Source organism: Puma concolor, chromosome E4 (genome assembly GCF_028749965.1).
Source record: "Puma concolor isolate L17-30 chromosome E4, mPumCon1.1.hap2, whole genome shotgun sequence".
NCBI lineage: Eukaryota > Metazoa > Chordata > Mammalia > Carnivora > Felidae > Puma > Puma concolor.
The window spans coordinates 63,801,486-63,824,108 of NC_141683.1; the positions used below are offsets into that span (position 1 = coordinate 63,801,486).

The 22,623-nt window shown below is 39.5% G+C and overlaps 1 protein-coding gene across 12 annotated transcripts in view; it reads left to right on the forward strand.

Moving 5' to 3' along the window:
• Positions 1 to 22,623, forward strand: part of SDCCAG8 (SHH signaling and ciliogenesis regulator SDCCAG8) — a 251,622-nt gene that overhangs the window by 32,984 nt on the left and 196,015 nt on the right. For 11 of the 12 annotated variants that reach the window (XR_015246427.1, XR_015246428.1, XM_086694748.1 and 8 more), the window contains exons 6-8: positions 8,706 to 8,846; positions 17,541 to 17,605; positions 21,103 to 21,291. Coding sequence is in view for 10 of the 12 variants with exons in the window: in XM_086694748.1 (XP_086550874.1) it covers positions 8,706 to 8,846; positions 17,541 to 17,605; positions 21,103 to 21,291 (395 nt within the window). In the remaining 2 variants the exon portion in view is untranslated. The remainder of the gene's footprint in view (positions 1 to 8,705; positions 8,847 to 17,540; positions 17,606 to 21,102; positions 21,292 to 22,623) is intronic. The other variant, XM_086694752.1, reaches the window with a different exon arrangement.

The window sequence follows — 22,623 nt, forward strand, 5'->3', positions numbered from 1 at the left end:
TGTCATCTGTAAAGTGAAAGTTTGATTACTTCCTTGCCAGTCTGTATGCCTTTTATTTTTTGTTGTTGTTATCTGATTGCTGAGGCTAGGGCTTCCAGTATTATGTTGAAAAACAGTGGTGAGAGTGGACATCCCTGTCTTATTCCTGACCTTAGGGGGAAAGCTCTCAGTTTTTCCCCATTGAAGATGATATTAGCTATAGGTATTTTGTATATGCACTTTATGATGCTGAGGTATGCTCCTTCTCTCCCTACTTTCTTGAGGGTTTTTATCAAGAAAGGATGCTGTATTTTGTCAAATGCTTTTTCTGCATGTATTGAGAGGATCATGTGGTTCTTATCCTTTCTTTTATTATTTATTTTTTAAAATGTTTGTTTATTTTTGAAAGAGAGAGAGTGAGCAAGTGCATAAACAGGGGAGAGGCAGAGAGAGAGAGAGAGGCAGACACAGAATCTGTAGCAGGCTCAAGGCTCAAAGCTGTCAGCACAGAGCCCAACACAAGGCTTGAACCCACAAACTGTGAGATCATGACCTGAGCCTAAGTCAGACACTTAACAGACTGAGCCACCCAGGTGCCCCTTTATCCTTTCTTTTATTAATGTGGTATATCACATTGATTGACTTGTGGGTATTGAACCAGTCCTGCAGTCCAGGAATAAATCCCACTTGATCATGGTGAATAATTCTTTTAATGTATTGTTGGATTCAATTTGCTTGTATCTGGTTGAGAATTTTTCATCCATGTTCATCAGGGAAATTGGTCTGTCATTCTCCTTTTTAGTGGGGTTGTCTTTTTTGGAATCAAGGTAATGCTCGCCTCATAGAGTGAATTTGGTTCTTTCCATTTCTGTTTTTTGGAACAGTTTCAAAAGAATAGGTATTAATTCTTCCTTAAATGTTTGGTAGAATTCCCCTGGGAAGTCATCAGGCCCTGGATTCTTGTTTGTTGGGAGGTTTTGATTACTGATTCAGTTTCTTTACTGGTTATGTGTCTGTTCAAATTTTCTATTTCTTCCTTGTTTCAATTTTGGTAGTTTATATATTTCTGGGAATTTTTCTATTTCTTCTAGATTGCCAATTTGTTGGTATATAATTGCTCATAATATTCTCTTATGACTATTTCTGCAGTGTTGGTTGTGATCTCTCTCATTTGTGATTTTATTTATTTCAGTCTTTTCCTTTTTCTTTTTGATAAGTCTGGCTAGGGGGTATTTAATTTTGTTAATTCTTTCAAAGAACCAACTCCTAGTTTCATTGATCTGTCCTATGGTTTTTTTGATTTCGATATCATTGATTTCTTTTCTAACCTTTATTATTTCCCTTCTTCTGCTGTTTTTGGGTTTATTTGCTGTTTTTTTTTTTTTCCCAGCTCCTTTAGGTATAAGGTTAGGTTCTGTATTTGAGACATTTCTTCCTTCTTTAGGTAGTCCTGGATTACTATATACTTTCCTCTTATGACTGCCTTTGCTGCATCCCGAAAGGTTTGAACTGTAGTGTTTTCATTTTCATTGGCTTCCATGTACTTTTTAATTTTCTCTTTAATTTCTTGGTTAACCCATTCATTCTTTAGTAGGGTGTTCTTTAATCTCCAAGTATTCGTGGTGTCTCCACATTTTTTCTTGTGGTTGACTTAAAATTTCATAGCATTGTGGTCTCAAAATATGCTTGGTATGATCTCGATCTTTTTGTACTTGCTGAGGCCTGATTTGTGTCCCAGTATGTGATCTATTCTGGAGAATGGTCCATGTGCACTTGAGAAGAATATGAGTTCTGCTTTAGGATGTTCCGAATATTTCTGTTAAGTACATCTGGTCCAGTGTGTCATTCAACGCCATTGTTTCCTTGTTGATTTTTTGCTTAGATGATCTGTCCATTGTTGTAAGTGGGGTGTTAAAAGGCCCTAGTATCATTGTATTATTATCAATGAGTTTCTTTATGTTTGTGAGGAATTGATTTATATATTTGGGTCCTCTCAAGTTGGGGGCATACATATTTACAATTATTAGATCTTCTTGGTAGAGAGACCCCTTAATTATTATTATATAATACCCTTCTTCATCTTTTGTTACGGTCTTTGTTTTAAAATTTAGTTTGTCTGATAATAAGTATGGCTACTCTGGCTTTCTTTTGATGTCCATTAGCATGAGATGGTTCTCACTCCCCTCAATTTCAATCTGCAGTTGTTTTTAGGTCTAAAATGAGTCTTTTGTGGGGATCATGTAGATGGGTCTTGTGTTTTATTTTTAATCCATTTTGATACACTGTGTCTTTTAATTGGAACATTTAGTCTATTTATACTCAGAGTGATTTTTGAAAGATATGAATTCAGCGCCATCATGTTACCTGTAGAGTTGGTGTTTCTAGTGATGTTTTCTGATCCTTTGTAGTCTTTGTGGATTTGGTCTTCTTTTTTTTTTTTTTTCTTCTCCACTCAAAGAGTTCCCCTTAAAGTTTCTTGCAGGGCTGGTTTAGTGGTCATGAACTCCTTTAGTTTTTGTTTGTCTGGGAAACTCTTTATCTCTCCTTCCATTCTGAATGACATCCTTGTTGGATAAAGAATTCTTGGCTGCATATTTTTCCCATTCAGCTTGATGAATATATCCTGCCACTCCTTTCTGGCCTGCCAAGTTTCTGTGGACAAATCTTCTGTAAACCTGATCTGTCTTCCCTTGAAGGTTAAGGACTTATTTTTCCCTTGCTGCTTTCATGATTCTTTCTTGACCGTGTATTTTGTGAGTTTTACTATGATATGTTGGTTGGCTTTTATTAAATCTCATGGGAGTTCTTTGTGCTTCCTGGATTTTGGTGTCTTTATCCTTCCCAGATAGCAAAGTTTTCAGCTATAATTTGTTCATATAAACCTTCTTTCCCTTCTTCTCTCTTTTCATCTTCTGGGACTCCTATGATACAAATGTAATTCCTCTTTAATAAGTAGCTGAGTTTTCTAAGTCTTGTATTGTGATGTTTTGTCTTTGTTTCCCTCTTTTTTTCAGCTTCATTATTTTCCATAATTATCTTCTATATCATTGATTCACTGCTCTGCTTCATCCATCCTCACCATCATGGCATCATTCAAAATTCCATCTCAGTATAGCATTTTTAATCTTGGCCTGACTAGGTTTTAGATCTTTTATTCCTACAAAAAGGGATTTTCTGGTGTGCTCTATGCTTTTTTCAACCCCAGCTAGCATTCTTATAATTGTGGTTTTAAATTCTAGTTCAGACATATTACTTACATCTGTGTTGATTAAATCCCTAGCCATCATTTAACCTGTTCCTTCTTTTGGGGTGAATTCCTCCATCTTGTCATTTTGGAGGAAGAGAAAAAAAAATTTTAATTAAACAATTAAAACAAAACAAAAAAATCAAATAAAGGAAGCTATAATCTAGGTGTGTTTCGTGTGCTTCCTGAGAAAAGTTTGATAGAAAAGAGAAAAAAGAGAAAAGGAAAAAAAGTAAAAGAAAAAGAAATTAAAAATAAAAAATTAAATAATAAAATAGAATAGAATAAAATAAAATAAAATAAAAAATAAAATAGAATACAAATTTTGCTCTTGAGGTGCCTGGGTAGCTCAGTCAGTTAAGCATCCGACTTTGGCTCAGGTCATGATTTCACCATTTGTGAGTTCGAGCCCTGTGTTGGGCTCTGTACTGACAGCTCAGAGCCTGGATCCTGCTTCAGATTCTGTGTCTCCATCTCTCTCTGCCCTTCCCCTGTTTGTGCTCTGTCTTTCTCTCTCTCAAAAATAAACATTAAAAATTTTTTTTAAATGGTTCTTTCTGTATCTAAGAAAGAAAAAAACCCCCCAAACTCCACAACATAATCAAAAACATAAGCAAAGAAAATGAACAAGCAAATAAGAAACAACCCAAATAGAGATAGATCCAGTTTCCCCTAGAACTGAAACTTTGCAGTACACTGTGATCTTTAGACTAAGTGGATGGAAAGGGTTTTTTCTGGTCTTCTGGGGGAGGGGCCTACTGCTGTTTCTCAGGCCAACTTGCCCTAGTGGAGATGTGCCTGGAGAGTGCAGGTGGGTAGGGATTGTAACAGCTCCGTTCTCCATTTTATGGTACTGCTTAGCTCACTGAGGTTGATCACTGCAGTTCAGCTGTGGGTGAAAATGGCTTCACCCCACTGTCTAATCTCTATAGTGAGAATTTTGCACCTTCACAGGTGTGTGATCAATCACTCCTCTTTCGTCTCAGGCTTCCATCCTCTCCCCACCTTTACTCTCCTATCCAAGCTGCTCTCTTGCCAGGTGGCACCTCCCTCCAGAGTTTTATCTCAGATGGGGCTGCGTTTCAAAACCCTACACTTCAGAGACCCACGTGGCTCAGACCCATGCTGATCCTCTGGGGGAGGGTCTTGCTGAACAATTGCCAGGTATTGATTGTCCCAAAAAACATTTGCAGGAGACCACACAGCAGCAGAGGCTCAAAGTTTATGGTAAATCCCAACACATAGCTATTGCCAGGGTTTCTTGCCCTTAGCTAGTGTCTTTGTTCTGATATCAGTAAACATGGCAGCTCTCTGGGGCCTGCTGAGACTTTTGCCTGTGGAGAGGCCATATTGCCTCTACCAAATGCACTCCAAGTAGTGGAACCCTCTCTCCCTGTGTGGCACATGGACCCCTTAGACCACACTACCCGCTCCTTGGGGATTCACCCTGCTTCCTCACCAGAGCACTACTAGGCACTGAGCTCTGAAACTTCAGATTCTGCACTCCGCTGTGTGTGTGGGTTTTTTTTTTTTTATGTTTATTTATTTTTCAGATATAGTGTGAGCAGAGGAAGGGCAGAGAGAGAGAGAGAGAGAGAGAGAGAGAGAGACAGAATCCAAAGCAGGCTCCAGGCTCTGAGCTGTCAGCACAGAGTCCATCACAGGGTTCAAACCCTCAGACTGTGAGATCCTGATCTGAGCCAAAGTCGGATGCTTAACCGACTGAGCCACCCAGGCACCTCTGTACTCCACTATTTATAGAAAACTGTTGGTGTTGAAACCCTCTCCTTTTTCCCTGTCAGTGGTTTTGGGAAACAAATTTCTTCTTGTCCAGTTCCCTGTGAGTGTTTTCACTCTCTCTCTCTCTCTCTCTCTCTGTCTCTCCCTTTAGCTACTTTCAGGGGAAATGCTTTTCTTGCATGATTCCAACACACTGCACTGTCTCCCCCTTCTCTCTCTGTCCTCTATCTGTGAAAATGGCTCCCTAATCTCTGTGGTGCCACAGCTTTTCTCTCTCCCAATTCACCTCTCTACACCATATACCTGCCTAGATCTCTCGCTCAAATTATGCAGATTGTCATGTTCATCCTCAGTTTAATTTCCTAGGTGTCCAAAATGGTTTGGTGTTGATCTAGCAGTTTTTCTGGGAGGAGACAAGCTCAAGATCCCCATACTATGCTGCCATCTTAACTCTTTTTATTCAGAATTTTAACGTAAAATGAAACTTTTTAGAATATCTTAAATATAAACACACCAAGAGAGATTATCTTTTTTTTCTGAATGCTTTTTACTGAATCTATTACCATATTGACAGTAGATCTTGCCAAAGCTATTGGAAGATTTGAGTATAGGTTTTCAGTATTCTTAATACTTTCTTTTGAAAAATAATTAAAATAGATAGCAATAATTGACATTTATTGATCACTACATGGTTATGATGTAGCAGGCACTATATCCAGCACTTTGTTTACATTAAATTATTTCAGGCTTGTAGTAGGCAAAGAAGGCAGGTGTTATATCTATTTTCAGATGAGTAAATTAAGGTATATAGCAGTTAAGTAAATAAAGCAACTCTACGAATGTCACACACACACACAGCTAGAAAATGGCAAAGTGAAGACTCAAATATCAGACTGTCTGACTCCCTAGATCCATCTACCTAGTCTAATGTCATACTGTAGAACTTCCTGCATAGGTTAAGAATAGCTTGTCAATATTGAACCAAACCATCTTTGTTTGCCATTGCATAGAAGATTCTCCCCAGAAGAGAAGAACGTCCTCTTTATTGTTCCTTAATTTTAGCCTTGGACTTGGATGGTAGCCTACATGACTTTTAGATTTTAGTCTATTTTATGACCTAGTAGTTGAAGGAACAAACAGTTTATTTTTTAAAAACTAAAACTGTTCAAGGGATATTTCATTTCTATCTTTATTTTTCATCGTTTTTTTCCTATGAAATTTCTTTTCATGGAGAGCTTTTCTCAAGAGTTCCAAAAATTATAATAATATTAAAATATGCTATTTATTAGAAATTTTGGCATGTACAAAGCATAAGAGACTCTTAAAAACTGAGAACAAACTGAGGGTTGATGGGGGGTGGGAGGGAGGAGAGGGTGGGTGATGGGTATTGAGGAGGGCACCTGTTGGGATGAGCACTGGGTGTTGTATGGAAACCAATTTGACAATAAATTTCATATATTAAAAAAGAAAAAAAATGAAATTTTGGCATGTATACTCATTAAAAGATCTAGGAGATTTTTTTTTAAAGCAGAACATTTCTGAGCCATTTCTTTTTCTGTCTATTTCATTCTCCCCACTACCACCCCTCCCCTCAATTAAGAACTCAAAGGTTTTCAGTGATCTTCATGGATGTAAATGCTAACTAAATTTTTAAAACTTTGGTCAAATGCCATTCAGGTTTTTAAATGTTATCTGTGAAAGGACAAAGTGTCAATTAGACTAGCACTGCTTTCCAAAGAATGACAGTATTTTATACCATAAGCCAGCAATCTGTGGTCTATGTGCTTTCTCCAATTTCTCCACAGGAAATTAGATAGTTCTCTAATGCAGCTTTGAATGCACTCAGTCAAATATTGAAAGATTTGTCCTTACCTACCAAATCAAATTCAAACTTGTTATACCATACTTCCCAGACCCTTATTTGCCTCTGAGGCTTGACATTTTGAACATCCATTGTTTTGGATTGCTTCAATCTCTAGTCATTTCAGATAGCCTGAATCTCTCGGAGGCACCATACTTATTCACACTTCTGTGATTTTCCCCATGATGTGTTTTTCCTGGCATGCTCTTCCTATCTAGCTCTCTCTTTCTCACCCAAGATATCATGCCAGTGTCAACACCTCCAGAAAACCTTCCTTGAATCTCTGGTTGTTCTTAGTGTCCCTCGTCTGTTTTGGCATAGTCCCCCATGCACACCTCTGGCTTAGCACATACCATATTAAACTGAAATTATCTGCTTAGGGTTTTTGCCTTGAGGATAAGATTGGTCTGGCTCGTTTTTACCCTCCAAGCTCCTTAGCACACTGCCTGAACATAGGAGGTATCATACACAGGCGTTTGCATTAAACTGAACTTCCAGAAGAATGTGGAGGAGGCTCTCGGAATACTATCTCTTTCTAGCATGATACGACACCGCAGTATAGTTCTGGGTTTCGGACCTGTCCTCTCTTGTGAGTGCTTCTTTGGCCCTTAGCAAGAGTTCCATAATTATTCGTTGAGTTACATTTGTATTTCCATCCTTGTGGTACATATAAATTACCCAGATCTTTGGGCTGCATATTTCGTTGAATGTTGAGAGGGTAACAGAGGTGGCAAACACAGTGGCAGCAACAAATTCAGTCTGTAGGCATGTTTTGTTTGACGAGCTATGAACCAGTGTTTAACAATGTTTTAGCTGAAAAGCCAGATACCCGGTTTAATCTCTTAAAAACTCAAAAGATTGTTTTTGTAACTCAACTTCGCATTCACACATGGCAGCAATTGCCTGGAACTGAGTAGTGGCTGCATGTTTTAGATGGTTTGCAATGGTCCCTACCAATTCTTGGTGAGTCCCTGGCATGCAGGCTGCATGTCAGTTCTGTTTATCTGCATGCATTGTTTTTTTTTGTTGAAGATAAATATTTTTCTGGAAGGGCAGGAGAGCATCGTCGTTCAGGGTGTGGACTAGGGAATTAGATTGCCCGGGGTTCAGATTCCAGCTCTGCCGCTTATTAGCCACTTCTACCTTTGTGACTCTTACAAGTTACTCAGTGTCACTCAATTTCCTTTTCTATAAATTGGAGATAACAATAAACTCACCTCCTAGGGTGGTTGTAGTGATTAAATGAGTTGATATATGTGAATCACATAAACCAAGTCTGGCACACAGTAAACACCGTAGGTATTAGCACTATTATTAGTCATGGCCTTAGGAAATGTGGAAAATGAAAACAAGAGAGGGCCCTGTGTTTTAAGAATATACGTCTCCAGGGGCGCCTGGTTGGCTCAGTCAGTTAAGTGCCTGAATTTGACTCAGGTCATGGGCTCACTGTTCCTGAATTTGGGCCCCACATCCGGCTGTCTGCTGTTAGCACAGATCCTGCTTCGGATCCTCTGGCCCCCTCCCTTCCCACCCCCCCCCCCCCCCACACACACACATACTTTCTCTCCCAAAAATAAATAAATGTAAAAAAGAGAAAGTATGTCTTCAGAGAAATAAGAGAGAAGTTCATTTGTTGAAGCACTGGCATCCAGCCCTCCTTGCTCATTTATGTTATTGCCTGCGCCTGTAGGAATTTGACCTTGTACCACCTGTGCAGTATGACCCTCATGGGCCCACACTTCAAATTCATTCTTGATTTGCAGTTTAGAAGCATATGCTTTTTTACCCCTTTCATCACAGATGAGAATCAGTATTCCATTTGTAAAGCATGCATGTTGATTTAAAAATGCCAATTGTAATTACTGGTACATTTTATTTTAGGGAAACATGCAGAATTCTTGGATTACAACAGGTGAAGATTCTGGGGTGGGTGAAGCTGCCAAGAGACGATTCTCCCATGGCAATGCGGATATTGTCGTAGGTGCATCTGCTGGGGAAGCTGAAAAATGGAAACTAGAACTGGTGAGAATTTGAGTGCTTTTCTCTTTTGTACTATATTGTGGTAAATATGTATAACATAAGCTTAACATTTTAACCATTTTAAAATTTACCATTTAACAATTTAAGTGTACAACTCATTTGCATTAAATACAATGACAATGTTGTACAGCCATAAACACTATCCATTTCAAGAATTTTTATCATCCCAAACAAAAACCGTTGGGACACCTGGGGTGGCTCAGTCGGTTAAACATCCGACACTTGGTTTCCGCTCAGGTCATGATCTTGTGGTTTCGTGAATTCGAGTCCTAAGTTGGGCTCTGTGCTGGCATTGAGGAATCTGTTTGGGATCCTTTCTCTCTCTCTCTCTCGCTCTTGCTCTCTCTCTCTGTCTCTCTCTCTCTCTCTCTCTCTCTCTCTCTCTCTGTCCCGCCCTGACTCATGCTTTCTCTGTCTCTCTCAGAATAAATAAATAAAAAACAAAAAATCAAAAAACTATGTACCCATTAAATAAAACTTCCATTCTCTCTCCTAACCCCTGGCAACCTCTTCTACTTTCTGTCTTTATGAATTTGCCTAGTCTAGGTACCTGACATATGCAGAATCAAACAATATTGGTTCTTTTGTGTCTGGCATGTTTCATCGAGCATGTTTTCAGGGTTCATCGGCGCTGTATCATGTAGCAGAATTTCCTTTTTCAGGGTGAGTCATATTCCATTTATGTCTATACGACACTTTGTTTATCCATTCATTTGTTGATTAAAGTTTAGTTTGTTATCACCTTTTGGCTCTTGTGAATGAAGCTGAACATCAGTACACAAGTATCTGTTTTTGCCCCGACCTTCATTTCCCTTGGGTATATAACCAGAAATGGAATTGTTGGATCCTATGGTAATTCTTCACTCTTTTTTCTTTCTGCTCCTCAGACTCCATCATTTCGTCTGTCCTGTCTTCAAGTTTTCTGATTCTTTGTTCTGCTGCTCACATGTGCCCTTCCATACCTTTCGTGAATTTTTCATTTTGGTTAGCGTACCTTCCAGCTCTGGGATTTTTGTTTGGTTCCCTTTATACTTTGTTTTCTTACTTTTTTAAAGGTTTTATTTTCATTCCAGTTAGTCGGCACAAAGTGTTATATTAGTTTCAGGTGTACACTGTCTTCCTTACTTCTTGTAGTTCTTTGGACATTGGCCATGTTTCCTTTTAGCTCTTTGGGCGTATTTAAGATTATTGTTTTAAATTATTTTTCTAGTAGGCCTGGTGCCTGTAGATTTTTTTAAGGGTGGTTTCTGTAGATTTATTTGTTTGTTTGTTTGTTTATTATTTATTTATTCTATGCCTCTGAGTAGGTCATATTTTCCTGCTTCTTTGTATGCTTTTGATTTTTTTTTTTTTTTGGTGGTTGAAAACTGGACATTGGAATGAACTATTATATTGTGATAACTCTGGAAATCCAATCCCCCATTTTCCCCATGGTTTTCTGCTTCTTTTATTGTTGAAGGTTGTATCGTCTTTTTGTTTCGAGACTTTTCCAATTTAATTTTGTAGACTGTTCCTTGTTGTGTGTGATCGCTGAACTCTGTTTCGTTAGCTCATGTTCCACTAATGTTTGATAGATTTCCGTGAATGCCGGGAGCTAAAACAAGTAAGCCAACAACCACCAAAACCACACACGCCTAGGAAGCCCAGAAAGAAGAGCCACCTCTGCCAGTCTTTGTGGATTGGTTCTGTGCTGGGGCATTCCTTCCTTCAGCGTGTAGCTGGGCTTGCTCTCAGCCTAGAGATTAGCTGGAGTGAAAGCTTAAGGTCTTCGCAGGCCCGAGCATGTATCTTCCCGGGGAAGGCTTTCTAAATCCCCTCATATACGTAGCTGGTTTTGAATGTCCTCACTTCCCAGAGTCTCAAATAATTTTATTTTCAGATCAAATGATACTTTCAAATCTTTTGATGTTGTAACAGGCCTTTCTTTTTCCTATTGCTTGAAATCTTATTTGCATTAAATTTGATGTGCAGAATTGATCAATGATGATGAAAATGTAAAAATGACACTGTAAATGGAGGACTCCAGGGGGAGATAGGATGGATTATATAGTTCAGCTCTCATTATCGTCTCTAGGTATTATTGTTAGAGTATTCTGAAGGCTCATATGGCTCTAAACTCCCTCTCCTTTCTCAGCCCCTAACCCAAGCTTTATTCTACTATTTTGGAAAGAGTTCTTTTTTTCTTTTTAAACAAAATGAAAGATTTGTATTTTCTTCCCAGCTGAATAATCTATGATAACTATTTAATGCCCACAGGATAAAGACCCATCTCCCAAGCTGTCCACAGTTTGGTTCAAGCTACCTTTCTGGACTCATTTCTGTCAGTCTCCCAAACATTACTGTAGACATACAGACCCCTCACTACTTACTATGTCATAAACTTATTACCCACTTCCATTTATTAAAAAAAATTTTTTTTTTTTAATATTTATTTAGGTTTGGGGGAGAGAGAGAGAGAGAGAGAGAGAGAGAGCGAGCATGACGGGGGAGGGGGAGAGAGAGAGGGAGACACAGAATCTGAAGCAGGCTCCAGGCTCCGAGCTGTCAGCACAGAGCCTGGCACAGAGTTGTGAGATCATGACCTGAGCTGAAGTCAGACACTTAACTGACTGAGCCACCCAGGTGCCCCTACCCACTTCCATTTCTGTTTGCATCACTGGCTGTGGTTTATGCAGATATCCTGACCTAAACTTTCCTTCTTAACTTCTGCCCACCGAAATACTTCCTGCCTACAAGGCTGTGTTCAGATGTCCCCTCCCGTTCTTCCTTCCTTGATTACACACTTCCACTCCTCCTTCTCCCACATTAGAATTCGTTTCTCTCTTGGGGCACCCAGGTGGCTCAGTCGCTTGTGTGTCTCACTCGATTTCAGCTCAGGTCATGATCTCACGGTTCGTGGGATCAAGCCCCATTGTTGATCTCTGTGCTGACAGTGCGGAGCCTGCTTGGAATTCTCTGTCTCCCTCTCTTTCCGTCCCTCCCCCGCTCATGCACGTGAGTCCTTGCACTCTCTCTCAAAATAAATGCATAAACTGGGGCGCCTGGGTGGCACAGTCGGTTGAGCGTCCGACTTCAGCCAGGTCACGATCTCGCGGTCCGTGAGTTCGAGCCCCGCGTCAGGCTCTGGGCTGATGGCTCAGAGCCTGGAGCCTGTTTCCGATTCTGTGTCTCCCTCTCTCTCTGCCCCTCCCCCGTTCATACTCCGTCTCTCTCTGTCCCAAAAATAAATAAACGTTGAAAAAAAAAAATTAAAAAAAAAAAAATAAATGCATAAACTTAAAAAAAAGAATTAATGTCTCTCTTACATCTCCTCTTAGCGTCGTGTTTACAATTGCTATAAATTCGTTGGTTATCCAGTCTGTGGCAAACTGCAGTCCCCACGTCTGTGTGCCCTGTGTCCTGATCCTCCTCGCTGTTTCCCAGGGTTTTGCTCTTGTGCTGGTCTCCTCTTGCTCTTGCATGTTTCCTCCCTCTTCACTGGGTTTTTCTCAGCAGAACATGTGCTCTACTAGCTCCCATCTTGAAGCAAGTACAAAATATACTCTCTGGACCCTGTGCTCCGTTCGAACTATCACTCAACGATTGCTCCCCTGCATACCAACACCTTCCCAAACAGTTGTCCACATTCATGTCACCACGTCTCCCCTCCCACTGTCTCTTTAACATGCGTCGGTTGAGCCGATACCTCACGTTGGCCTCAACTTGTTCTTTTCAAGGTCATCAATGACCTGCACCAATCAGTCCTCCTCTTCCTCAACCTTGTGGCAGCATTCTAATTATGATACGTATAATGCTCATGTCATCCCCCTTTACTTGTCTAATGGCCCAATTTAACATACGCTCAGAAAAATGCACAAAACAGGGGCGTCTGGGTGGCTCAGTTGGTTAAACATCTGACTCTCGATTTTGGCCCAGGTCACAATCTCACGGTTTGTGGGACTGAGCCCCGTGTTGGGCTATGTGCTCACAGCTTGGGATTCTCTCTCTATCTCTCTCTCTATCTCTCTGCTCCTCCCCTCCTTGCACACTCTCTCTCTCTCTCTTTCAAAATAAATAGATAAAAATTTTAACAGTGCACAAAACAAAAATGTGCAGCTTCATGATTTTGTTCTAATGAGCACCCTCTCTCTCTGTGCCCCCTCCTAGTCACTGCCCCCTCATTCCCTTAGAGCTAATCACTATCTTGACTTTTGAAAATGAAAATTGCTGAAGCAAGATCTCTGGACACTCTAGTTGATGTCTACCTGATTTTTTAAACACTGTAAAACTTGGGTCACACAGTATATGATTTTTTGTGTCTGACTTATTTTGTTTGACATTATGTTTGTTAGATTCATACACATTGTTGCATGTGGCAGACATTTGTTCATTTTCAGGGTGGGTCTACTGTGTAAATACACTACAATTCATTTATCCATTCCTCGGTTGATGGGTTTTTGTGTTGTTTCCAGTTTGGGGCTATTGTAAATGTTGCTGCTATGGACTAACTCTTTCTTTCTTTCTTTCTTTCTTTCTTTCTTTCTTTCTTTCTTTCTTTCTTTCTTTCTTTCTTTTGTTTTTTCTCTTTCTTTCTTCTTTCTTTCCTTTCTTTCCTTATTTTTATCTATACATCCATCCATCTATTTTATTTTATTTATTTTTAAAAAAATTTTTTTTAACATTTATTTATTTTTGAGACAGAGAGAGACAGAGCATGAATGGGGGAGGGTCAGAGAGAGAAGGAGACACAGAATCCGAAACAGGCTCCAGGCTCTGAGCTGTTAGCACAAAGCCCGATGCGGGGCTTGAACTCACGGACCGTGAGATCATGACCTGAGCTGAAGTCGGACGCTCAACCGACTGAGCCACCCAGGCGCCCCTCCATCTATCTATTTTAGAGAGAGGGAGAGTGAGACAGAGAGAGAGAGTATGAGCAGGGGAGGGACAGAGGGGGAGAGAAAGAGAATCTTACTTATTTAAAATTTTTTATTAGAGAGAGCGTGTGCAAGCAAGAGAGGGGCAGGGGAGAGAGAGAGAGAGAGAGAGAGAGAGAGAGAGGGAATCTTAAGCAGGCTTCACACTCATCAAGGAGCTGGAGGCGGGGCTCGGCCCCACAATCATGGCGTCATGACTTGAGCCAAAATCAAAAGTCAGATGTTCAACCGGCTGAGCCACTCAAGGCATCCCTGAACATTCTTTAAGATTGGTCTATTGGTGTACATGGCACACATTTATGTCAGGTGTATATCTTGGAGTGGAATTATTGGTCTTAGGGGTGTATAGCTGTTCAAACTGAGTGGTTAAGTTGAGCTTTGGGGTGATTTTTATCAGTTTACACTTCTACAGCAGCATAGGAGTGATGCCTTTGCTCCATATCCCCCCAACACGTTGTATTGTCAGTTTTTCTGGTGGGCTTTTAGTGCTATGTCCTTGTGGTTTTCATCTGCATTTCCCTGATTACACATGAGATTGAATACTTTTCACGTACTTATTGGTGTGCTCCTCTTGTGAGGTGCATGTTCAATACCTACTCATTATTTTGAGTTATCTGACATTGTTTTTTTGAACTTCTTTATGTATTCTGGATACAAGCCCTTTGTTGGTTCTATCTGTTGTAAATATATTTTCCCACTCTGTGGCTTGCCTTATAATTGTCTTGATAGTTTTATTTCTTTCTCTTGCTTTCTATTTTTTTCATTCCTTCCTTCATGACTAAAATTTCTTAATTTTAATGTCATCCCCTTTATTGTTTAGTACTTTCTGTGTCCTATTTAAAAGAATGAAATCTTTTCATTTGTAACTATGTGGCTGGAACTAGAGTGTATTATGCTAAGCGAAATTAGAGAAAGACAAATACCATATGACTTCACTCATATGAGGAGTTTAAGACACAAAACAGGTGGACACAAGGGAAGGGAAGGAAAAATAATATAAAAACAGGGAGGAAAACAAAACATAAGAGACTCTTAAATATGGAGAACAAACTGAGGGTTACTGGAGGGGTTGTGGGAGGGGGGGTGGGCTAAATGGGTAAGGGGCATTAAGGGATCTACTCCTGAAATCCTTGTTGCACTATATGCTAACTAACTTGGATGTAAATTTAAAAATAAAAATAAAAAATAAGGTGAGTTTCTTATAGACAATTAAAAAAAAAAATGTATCCCTGCCCCAGATCATGAGGAACTTCTCTAAGATTTTCTTCTGGAAACTTTATAGTCTTGCTTTTAACATTTAAATCTCAATCTACCTGCAATTTAGTTTTGTATTTGATGTAGTGTGTAGGGGATCACCTTTTGCTCTTTTCCCATATAGTTGTCTACACACACACACACACACACACACACACACATTAACCACTTGTTGAAAAGACAGTCCTTTGTCTGAATCTTTGTCATAAATCAGGTGTACATAGATGTCTGGGCTCTGTTTTTTACTTCCTTGTTCTTTGTGCTACAACCATCCTCTCGTCTCTTGATTGTTACAGCTCTGTATCTGTTAGGGTAGGTATATCTACCTATTAGACTACTTACCACATCTTCCAACGTTGTGCTTTGTCCCCAAAAATGTCTTACTTCTGGCCTTTTTTACTTCCAAATACATTTTAGAATTAATTTGTCAAAGTCCGAAAAGCCATTATGAGGTTTTGATTGAGATTGTCTATTTAAAAAAAATTTTTAATGTTTATTTATCTTTGAGAGAGAGACAGAGTGCAAGCTGGGGGTAGGTAAAGAGAGAGGGAGACACAGAATCCAAAGTGGGCTCCAGGCTCTGAGCTGGCAGCACAGAGCCCGACATGGGGCTTGAACTCAGGAATGGCAAGGTCATGACCTGAGCTGAAGTCAGATGCTTAACCGACTGAGCCACCCAGGCATCCCTTGATTGAGATTGTCTTTAAGCTATAAGTCACTTGGGAGAAAAGATATGTTTATGATATTATATCATCTAATCCATTAAACTTATGTATTACTCTATTTATATAGGACATCTTTAATTTTTGTCAATAACCTTTTACAGTTTTTTTCTTTTTTAAAAAGTTATTTTATTTATTTTGAGAGAGACAGAGAGTGCAAGTGGGGGAGGGGCAGAGAGAGAGAGAGAGAGAGAGAGATTGAGAATCCCAAACAGGCTCCCCACTGTCAGCATGGAGCTCGATGGTTTTGAACTCACAAAACCATGAGATCATGACCTGAGCCAAAACCGAGAGTTGGACACTTAACTGACTGAGCCACCCAGGCTCCCCACCCCCCAGGATCATTTTTAATGTTATTTTTCTCCCCAGTTATCTATTCAGTTATAAAATTCTGTCAATTTCAGTTTTTATATAGCTCCATACTAAATTCTTTCTTTTCTCTTCTTACTGTGTGATTACTCTTGTTTGTGTGTATATCTCTTCCTGATGTAATTGTAACGCACTTCCTCATTGGTCTTTGTTTTCCCACACTTCAGAGTGACTTAAGAATCAAATCTGATAGAGTTTTCAGTGTCCACCCAATGCCTCTACTACATGGAGACTACACGAGTTGTCTGGGTAAAGGTCTTGCGTATTTATTCTCCTCATGGCACATTCTCTCCTGTTCCACCCATCTCTATCCATTCTTCCACCTTGCATTTTATTTGTAGGGATACAGATCTGCTTACCACCCAAATATTCAGCATGTTTTCTCTCTGTGCCTTTTGCTCTGTTGGAAATTAATCCTTTAAGTGTTAGCACTTCCTCCATGAAGTCTTCTCTACCCCTCTTAAGCTGAATTACAAGTTCCCACCTCTGTGATATCCATTTACCTTCTATATGCCTCATTGGAGTGAATTATGTATAATTGAAATTGTCCATGTGTTTTTCTTTTTCTTGTTTTTAATTTATATTTTTTAGAGAGAGAGTATGAGCATGCATGAGTGGGGGAAGGGCAGAGGGAGAGAGAGAAAGAAAGAAAAGAAAGAAAGAAAAGAAAAGAAGGAATGAAGAAAGGAAGAATCTTAAGCAGGCTCCATGCTCAGCACGGACCCTGACACGGGGCTCGATCTCCTGATCCTGGGATCATTACCTGAGCCAAAATCAAAAGTCAGATGCTCAACCTACTGAGCCACCCAGGCACCCCCACCCATGTGTTTTCTATTCTGTACTAGATTAGCTCCTTAAGGTTAAAGGTGTCTTCATCTTAGGGTACCCCCAAAAATGTTTGCTGAACGAGAGAATAGTGGGACACCAACAGACCCTTGTAGCCAGGATATTAGTTTGGTCTGTCATTTATTGTGATTCATAACTTTGCTTTTATCATTCATCCAACACACATTTATTGTATGTCTATATGCAGCAATCACAGTGGGGGATTCTAGTAAGATCTGATCCTTGCCCTCACAGACCTTACAGGTTATAATCGGTTTTTCCCAGAGTCACCCTTTTGTTTATTTATTTATTCATTCTCAGTCACACTTTTAAAAGTAAGACCTGATGAATGCATTTTTCAAAAAAAAAATTGGGGGGGGTGGCAGTGTTACCCATTTTATGACTCGATAGTTCTTTGCAGGTATATAGTCAATAAAATACAAAATTTGGGGTGGACTAGGGAAAATGTTTTTTAATTTTTTAAAATTTTCCTCCTGGGTAAAAGGAAAAAAAATTGAGTTTAATATGAATAATGAAACCTTGTTTGTAAAGCACGGGACATAGAGAAAATGTACATTTTTTGTTTTTTAAAGGAGAGGCTGAAACTTACTTATGAAGAAAAGACTGAAGTCCTAGAATCTCAATTGAAATTTTTAAGGTAAAGTATCATTGTCCATTTAAAATAATCATAGCAAAAGCATAATGATCTTTCAAATATATTTGAATGTTTGCTGACCTGCCAGTCTTACTCAATATAAGAATTACTTGATGACATTTTATGTGTACATAAGAAATATCTTCAGGTTATTAAAGGATAAGGGGGCATAAAATTGTGAAGGCCTTTTCCAAATCACATGTCAAAGAACTATGAGCTAAATTACAAATTTTATGCCTTCATCGGTTATGAAATATTTGTGTTTTCTTATACAAATAAGAAACACTAGCTGCTCTGATAGAAACCATGCTTTTAAAATAAAATACTGAAAATAAAGCATTCTTCTAGTTTTAAAATTACATGAAAGTATTTTTTCTCTATAGGTGTTTGTATGTAATTTTTAAAATTGTAACAATAATAGTTTGAGTATTTTTCTATACGTGATGAATATGAGAACGTATCTACCGCCTTCTCCATGGGGGATACATTCCAAGACCCCCAGTGGATGCCTGAAACTGGTCAGTACTGAACTCTGTACATATTGGTTTTTTTCTGTACATACATACCTGCGATAAAGTTTAATTTAGTAAGAGATTAGGCACAGTAAGAGATTAACAGCAATAACTCATAATAAAATAGAACAGCCATAACAGTATACCGTAATAACCGTTAAGCGAATGTGGTCTTTCAAAATATCTTATTGTCCTTCTTGTGATGATGTGAGATCTAAAATGCCTGTGTGATGCAATGAAGGGGTGAAGGATGTAGGTGTTGTGAAGCAGCCTAGGCTACTACTGACCTTCTGATGATCTGTCCGGAGGATCATCTGCTCTGGACCTCGGTTGAGGGTGGGAAACTAAGCTGTGGAAAGTGAAACTGGATAAGAAAGAGACTGCTTTTTTTTTTTTTTTAATTTATTTTTGAGAGGCAGAGAGAGACAGAATGTGAGTCAGGGAGGGGCAGAGAGAGAGGGAGACACAGAATCCGAAGCAGGCTCCAGGCTCCGAGCTGTCAGCACAGAGCCCGATGCGGGGCTCGAACTCACGGACCTCGAGATCATGACCTGAGCTGAAGTCAGACACTTAACCATCTGAGCCACCCAGGCGCCCTGAGACTTCTTTATATATAATAAGTTTTCATGTAATTTTTGACATGTTTTTTTAAAAAATCCCAATAAAACTTATATATGATAGATTAACCATCAGTGATTTATTATGTGTTATGTGTAGAAAAAGTAACAGGAATTGATTTTTTTGTGCATTGCAGCTTATTTTAAAGAGCAGTAATGAAATATATTTCAATCAAAATTTAAAATACTTTTTATAATTTTAATAAGTCTAATTTTAAATAAAATTTAAGATTTTCAGGCCATGTATTGTTTGGAGATGTAAGTAGAGTGATACTAAGAACCAGAACTCCTGGCTTTTAAGCACACTATCATTCATTTATTTTAATACGCTTTTATGTGTATTAAACCTTTAAACCTTATCCTGATCTCTATGTATATACCTACCTCTATAGATATTTTTGTTTCATGAAGAAACCTAATATTTTTTAAATGGCCTAATTTTTGCATTCTTGCTCTTTATCTTGCTTTATTATATTTTGATGTCTAGTGTATTGAGTCTTCAGTTTTAAAAAAATTCTTAACATTTATTTATTTATTTTGAGAGAGAGAGAGAGCAGGGGAATGGCAGAGAGAGAGGGGGACAGAGGATCTGAAGCAGGCTCTGTGCTGAGAGCAGAGAGCCCAATGTGGGGCTTGAACCCAAGAACTGCGAGATGATGTCCTGAGCTGAAGTCAAGACACTTAAGTGACTGAGCCACCCAGGCACCCCAAGTCTCCAGTGTTTAAATTAATATATTTCTAGGTTACTATACTATGGAAATGTGACTTCTGTTGTTTCATTCAGAAGTCAAATATGCCATCGTTAATTACATTAAAATACTACTTTGTAATGACTTTATTCCCTGCATCTTTGTTTTTTTTTTTTCTTTTCTTTTTTGTCTTTTCCTTTAGTGTAACTTAAGAGTACTTAAAGAGTCATTTTCTTTCAGAAAGAGATAAAACCACCACTCTCAGAAACTCTACCTTTTTGGTACCTATTTCTTTTTCTTTTTTGGCATTTCAAGTAATCAAATCTACCTCAGTGTTTTGAATCTGAAACTGACAGAAAGAGTAATGCAGACCCTTTGACTTTGGAATGTGCTTCCAAAGTTATTTTTATAAAGCCTTTTGAAAGTCAGACTTTTTCTACATGGAACTTAAACAGAAAACTAAGTGTGTTGGAAAGAGTATCTTGGGCATGGGACAAAATCAGCTTCTTCTCCCCGCCCCCCCCCCCCCCCCCATCCAGAGATGAGGTAGCGTGTGACAGCCAGGTGTCTTATTGGCTTCCCCTCTGTGACAGCAAGTAAAGGTAGCTACAGCTCCCTGAATTTAATAGAAACTGACAACAGAGAGTTGACACAGACAGAGATCACGTGCCTGCTTTCAGGAGTCCAAGTACTTAAGGGCTATTTTCTCCTTTGTAAGCTAGGAAGTGGGGTTTTTTTGTTTTGTTTTGTGTTTTGTTTTGTTTTGTTTTTTATACAGTGGGAAAGTCAGTTCTCCAAGTTGATTTTGCCAAAGCTTTATGAGAAGGGGTGGGGGTAGGAATACAACCCATACATTTTATTCTTAAAACAGTCAGCTTGGAGCAAAACCTTTTCCAGGAACTATCTCATATATTAAAACAAACAAAGTAACCACACACACACACACACACACACACACACACACACACACACACACACATTTCCTCTGTCCTTTCTTTATCCGGCTGCATATTTCCAGTTAATAGCTTATACTTACAAGTCTTATGACTGGTAAATTCTATATAACTTCTTTCTGAAAGACGAGAGGAGCCCACTTTCTTTTGAAATAGCTCTTTATAGAACTTTGTGGTTAGATAATTGCTTTTAAGTTCTTTTTTTTCCTCCTAAGGAAGAACGGGCAATAATAAATTACTCATGGACAAAATCCATGAGCTTTATGTAATCTTTTGAGGTACTCTACAAATTTCAAGGGTTAACACTTGGAATAGGGTATTTCTCTCAATACAAGGATGTTTTGTTATATTGCCTTGCCTCTTTATTAATAAAGAGAAACTGTTGAGGATTTGTATTTGTAGTTTTACTTTTGGTTTGTAGGTAATATAATGCCATGGAGATGGGATCCTTTGAAATGAGAGCCAGTATCAAGAGGTAGACTAATCTGTGTTAAAATCTTACAAGAACTTTGCTTAATTATTTAATATAGTCAAGCCTCATTTTATCCAAAGTGTCAATTAGGATAATCACGCTTACATTCAGGGTTGTGGTAAGAATTAATGCGTTATATACAGAGCACCTCATAAGGTAAACACCCATCAGCAATAGTAAGAGTTACCACTGTGATGTTCCAGGTGAAAGTAATGTTCCTGGTCATTTTGCTAGAACTTTCTCTCCCTTCTTTTCAGGAAAGACTTAGCTGAATATCAGAAAAATTGTGAAGATCTTAAAGAGCGACTGAAGCATAAAGAGTCTCTCCTCGCTGCGAATACTTCTAACTGGGTTGGTGGCCTGTGTTTGAAATGTGCTCAGCACGAAGCTGTTCTTTCCCAAACCCATAATAATGTTCACGTGCAGACCATTGAAAGACTGACTAAGTAAGTGTGCTTCTCCACATGGAGAATTGCATCTTTATTTTTCAACTTTTTTTTTTTTTTTTTTTGGGACAGAGAGAGACAGAGCATGAACGGGGGAGGGGCAGAGAGAGAGGGAGACACAGAATCGGAAACAGGCTCCAGGCTCCGAGCCATCAGCCCAGAGCCCGACGCGGGGCTCGAACTCACGGACCGCGAGATCGTGACCTGGCTGAAGTCGGACGCTTAACCGACTGAGCCACCCAGGCGCCCCGAGAATTGCATCTTTAAAGGAGCGCTGTGTCCCTTTATCCCCGTGCTGTCTCACATGCGATTGACCCTGAGCTTCGAGTGAAATGGACTGGAAACGGTCCCTTCATTAGAGCTTTCTGGAAGACAGAATAGCTGGGTTCTGCCAGGGTTGTGCGATCAGGTCATTTCGGACGAGTGGTCTTACCTCTCTAGGCTTCAGCCTCATCTCGAAGTGAGAGAATGGACGTAAGGAATCTTTACAATTCCCTGCATGTCTCTGAACCTATAACTGCAAATCCAGCACTATTCTTAACAAAACCGAGTTTGTGAGGCTCTCTTTTGATGTTGTCAAGTCCTGGACTTCGTGCTGTAGTGTAGGTAGAGTGAGTTCTTATCACGTCTTTGTCTCATGCCTGCAGTGAAGAGTATTACCAGTGCATTGGAAGAAGGACTCCCTGTGTCCCAGTATCAATATTTGAAGATCAACTAAGGACAAGTTACAAATGACCTTTCATGTAGTTCATCTAGGCTGAAATATGACAGTTCTCTGTGTATATCCTTTTTGTCCCATTTTCACTATTTCAGGGAGGTGTTTTCCCGTGGAAAGGTTATCCTGCGCACTTGAGAATTTTTATCTACGATACTGTCCGGTGGTGTTGGTTCTTATTCCCTGTGCTCAAGGTCACCCCTGTCTGTTTGAACTCATTTAAATAGCTCAAACAGCACCACCTCTGAGAAGCATTCTCTGGCCAACCTCATCCCACCTGGTCTTCAATTGATTTAGGCTCCTGTCTTCCATGATTTTATAATATGTTGGAGGCAGCACGTGTGATCTGTTTTTGTCTGTACGCCTGGTGTCTAGCAGAGGACCTGGCCTGTGGTAGACGCTCCATGAGTGTTTGCTGCTCGCAGGACCAGGCATTTTGGCCTTTACTGCTCAACAGTCAGAGATCCTACTGTTGGAACGGGCGTGGAGAATGGAAAGACTGGTTCGTTGAAGTCAGACCAGTTTTACTCTATGTTTTGACCTTTGGACAAATTACTTCTCTGCATCTGGTTTGGGGATTTTACGGGGACGCTTAGCCTTGGGGCCAGAGCACTAGC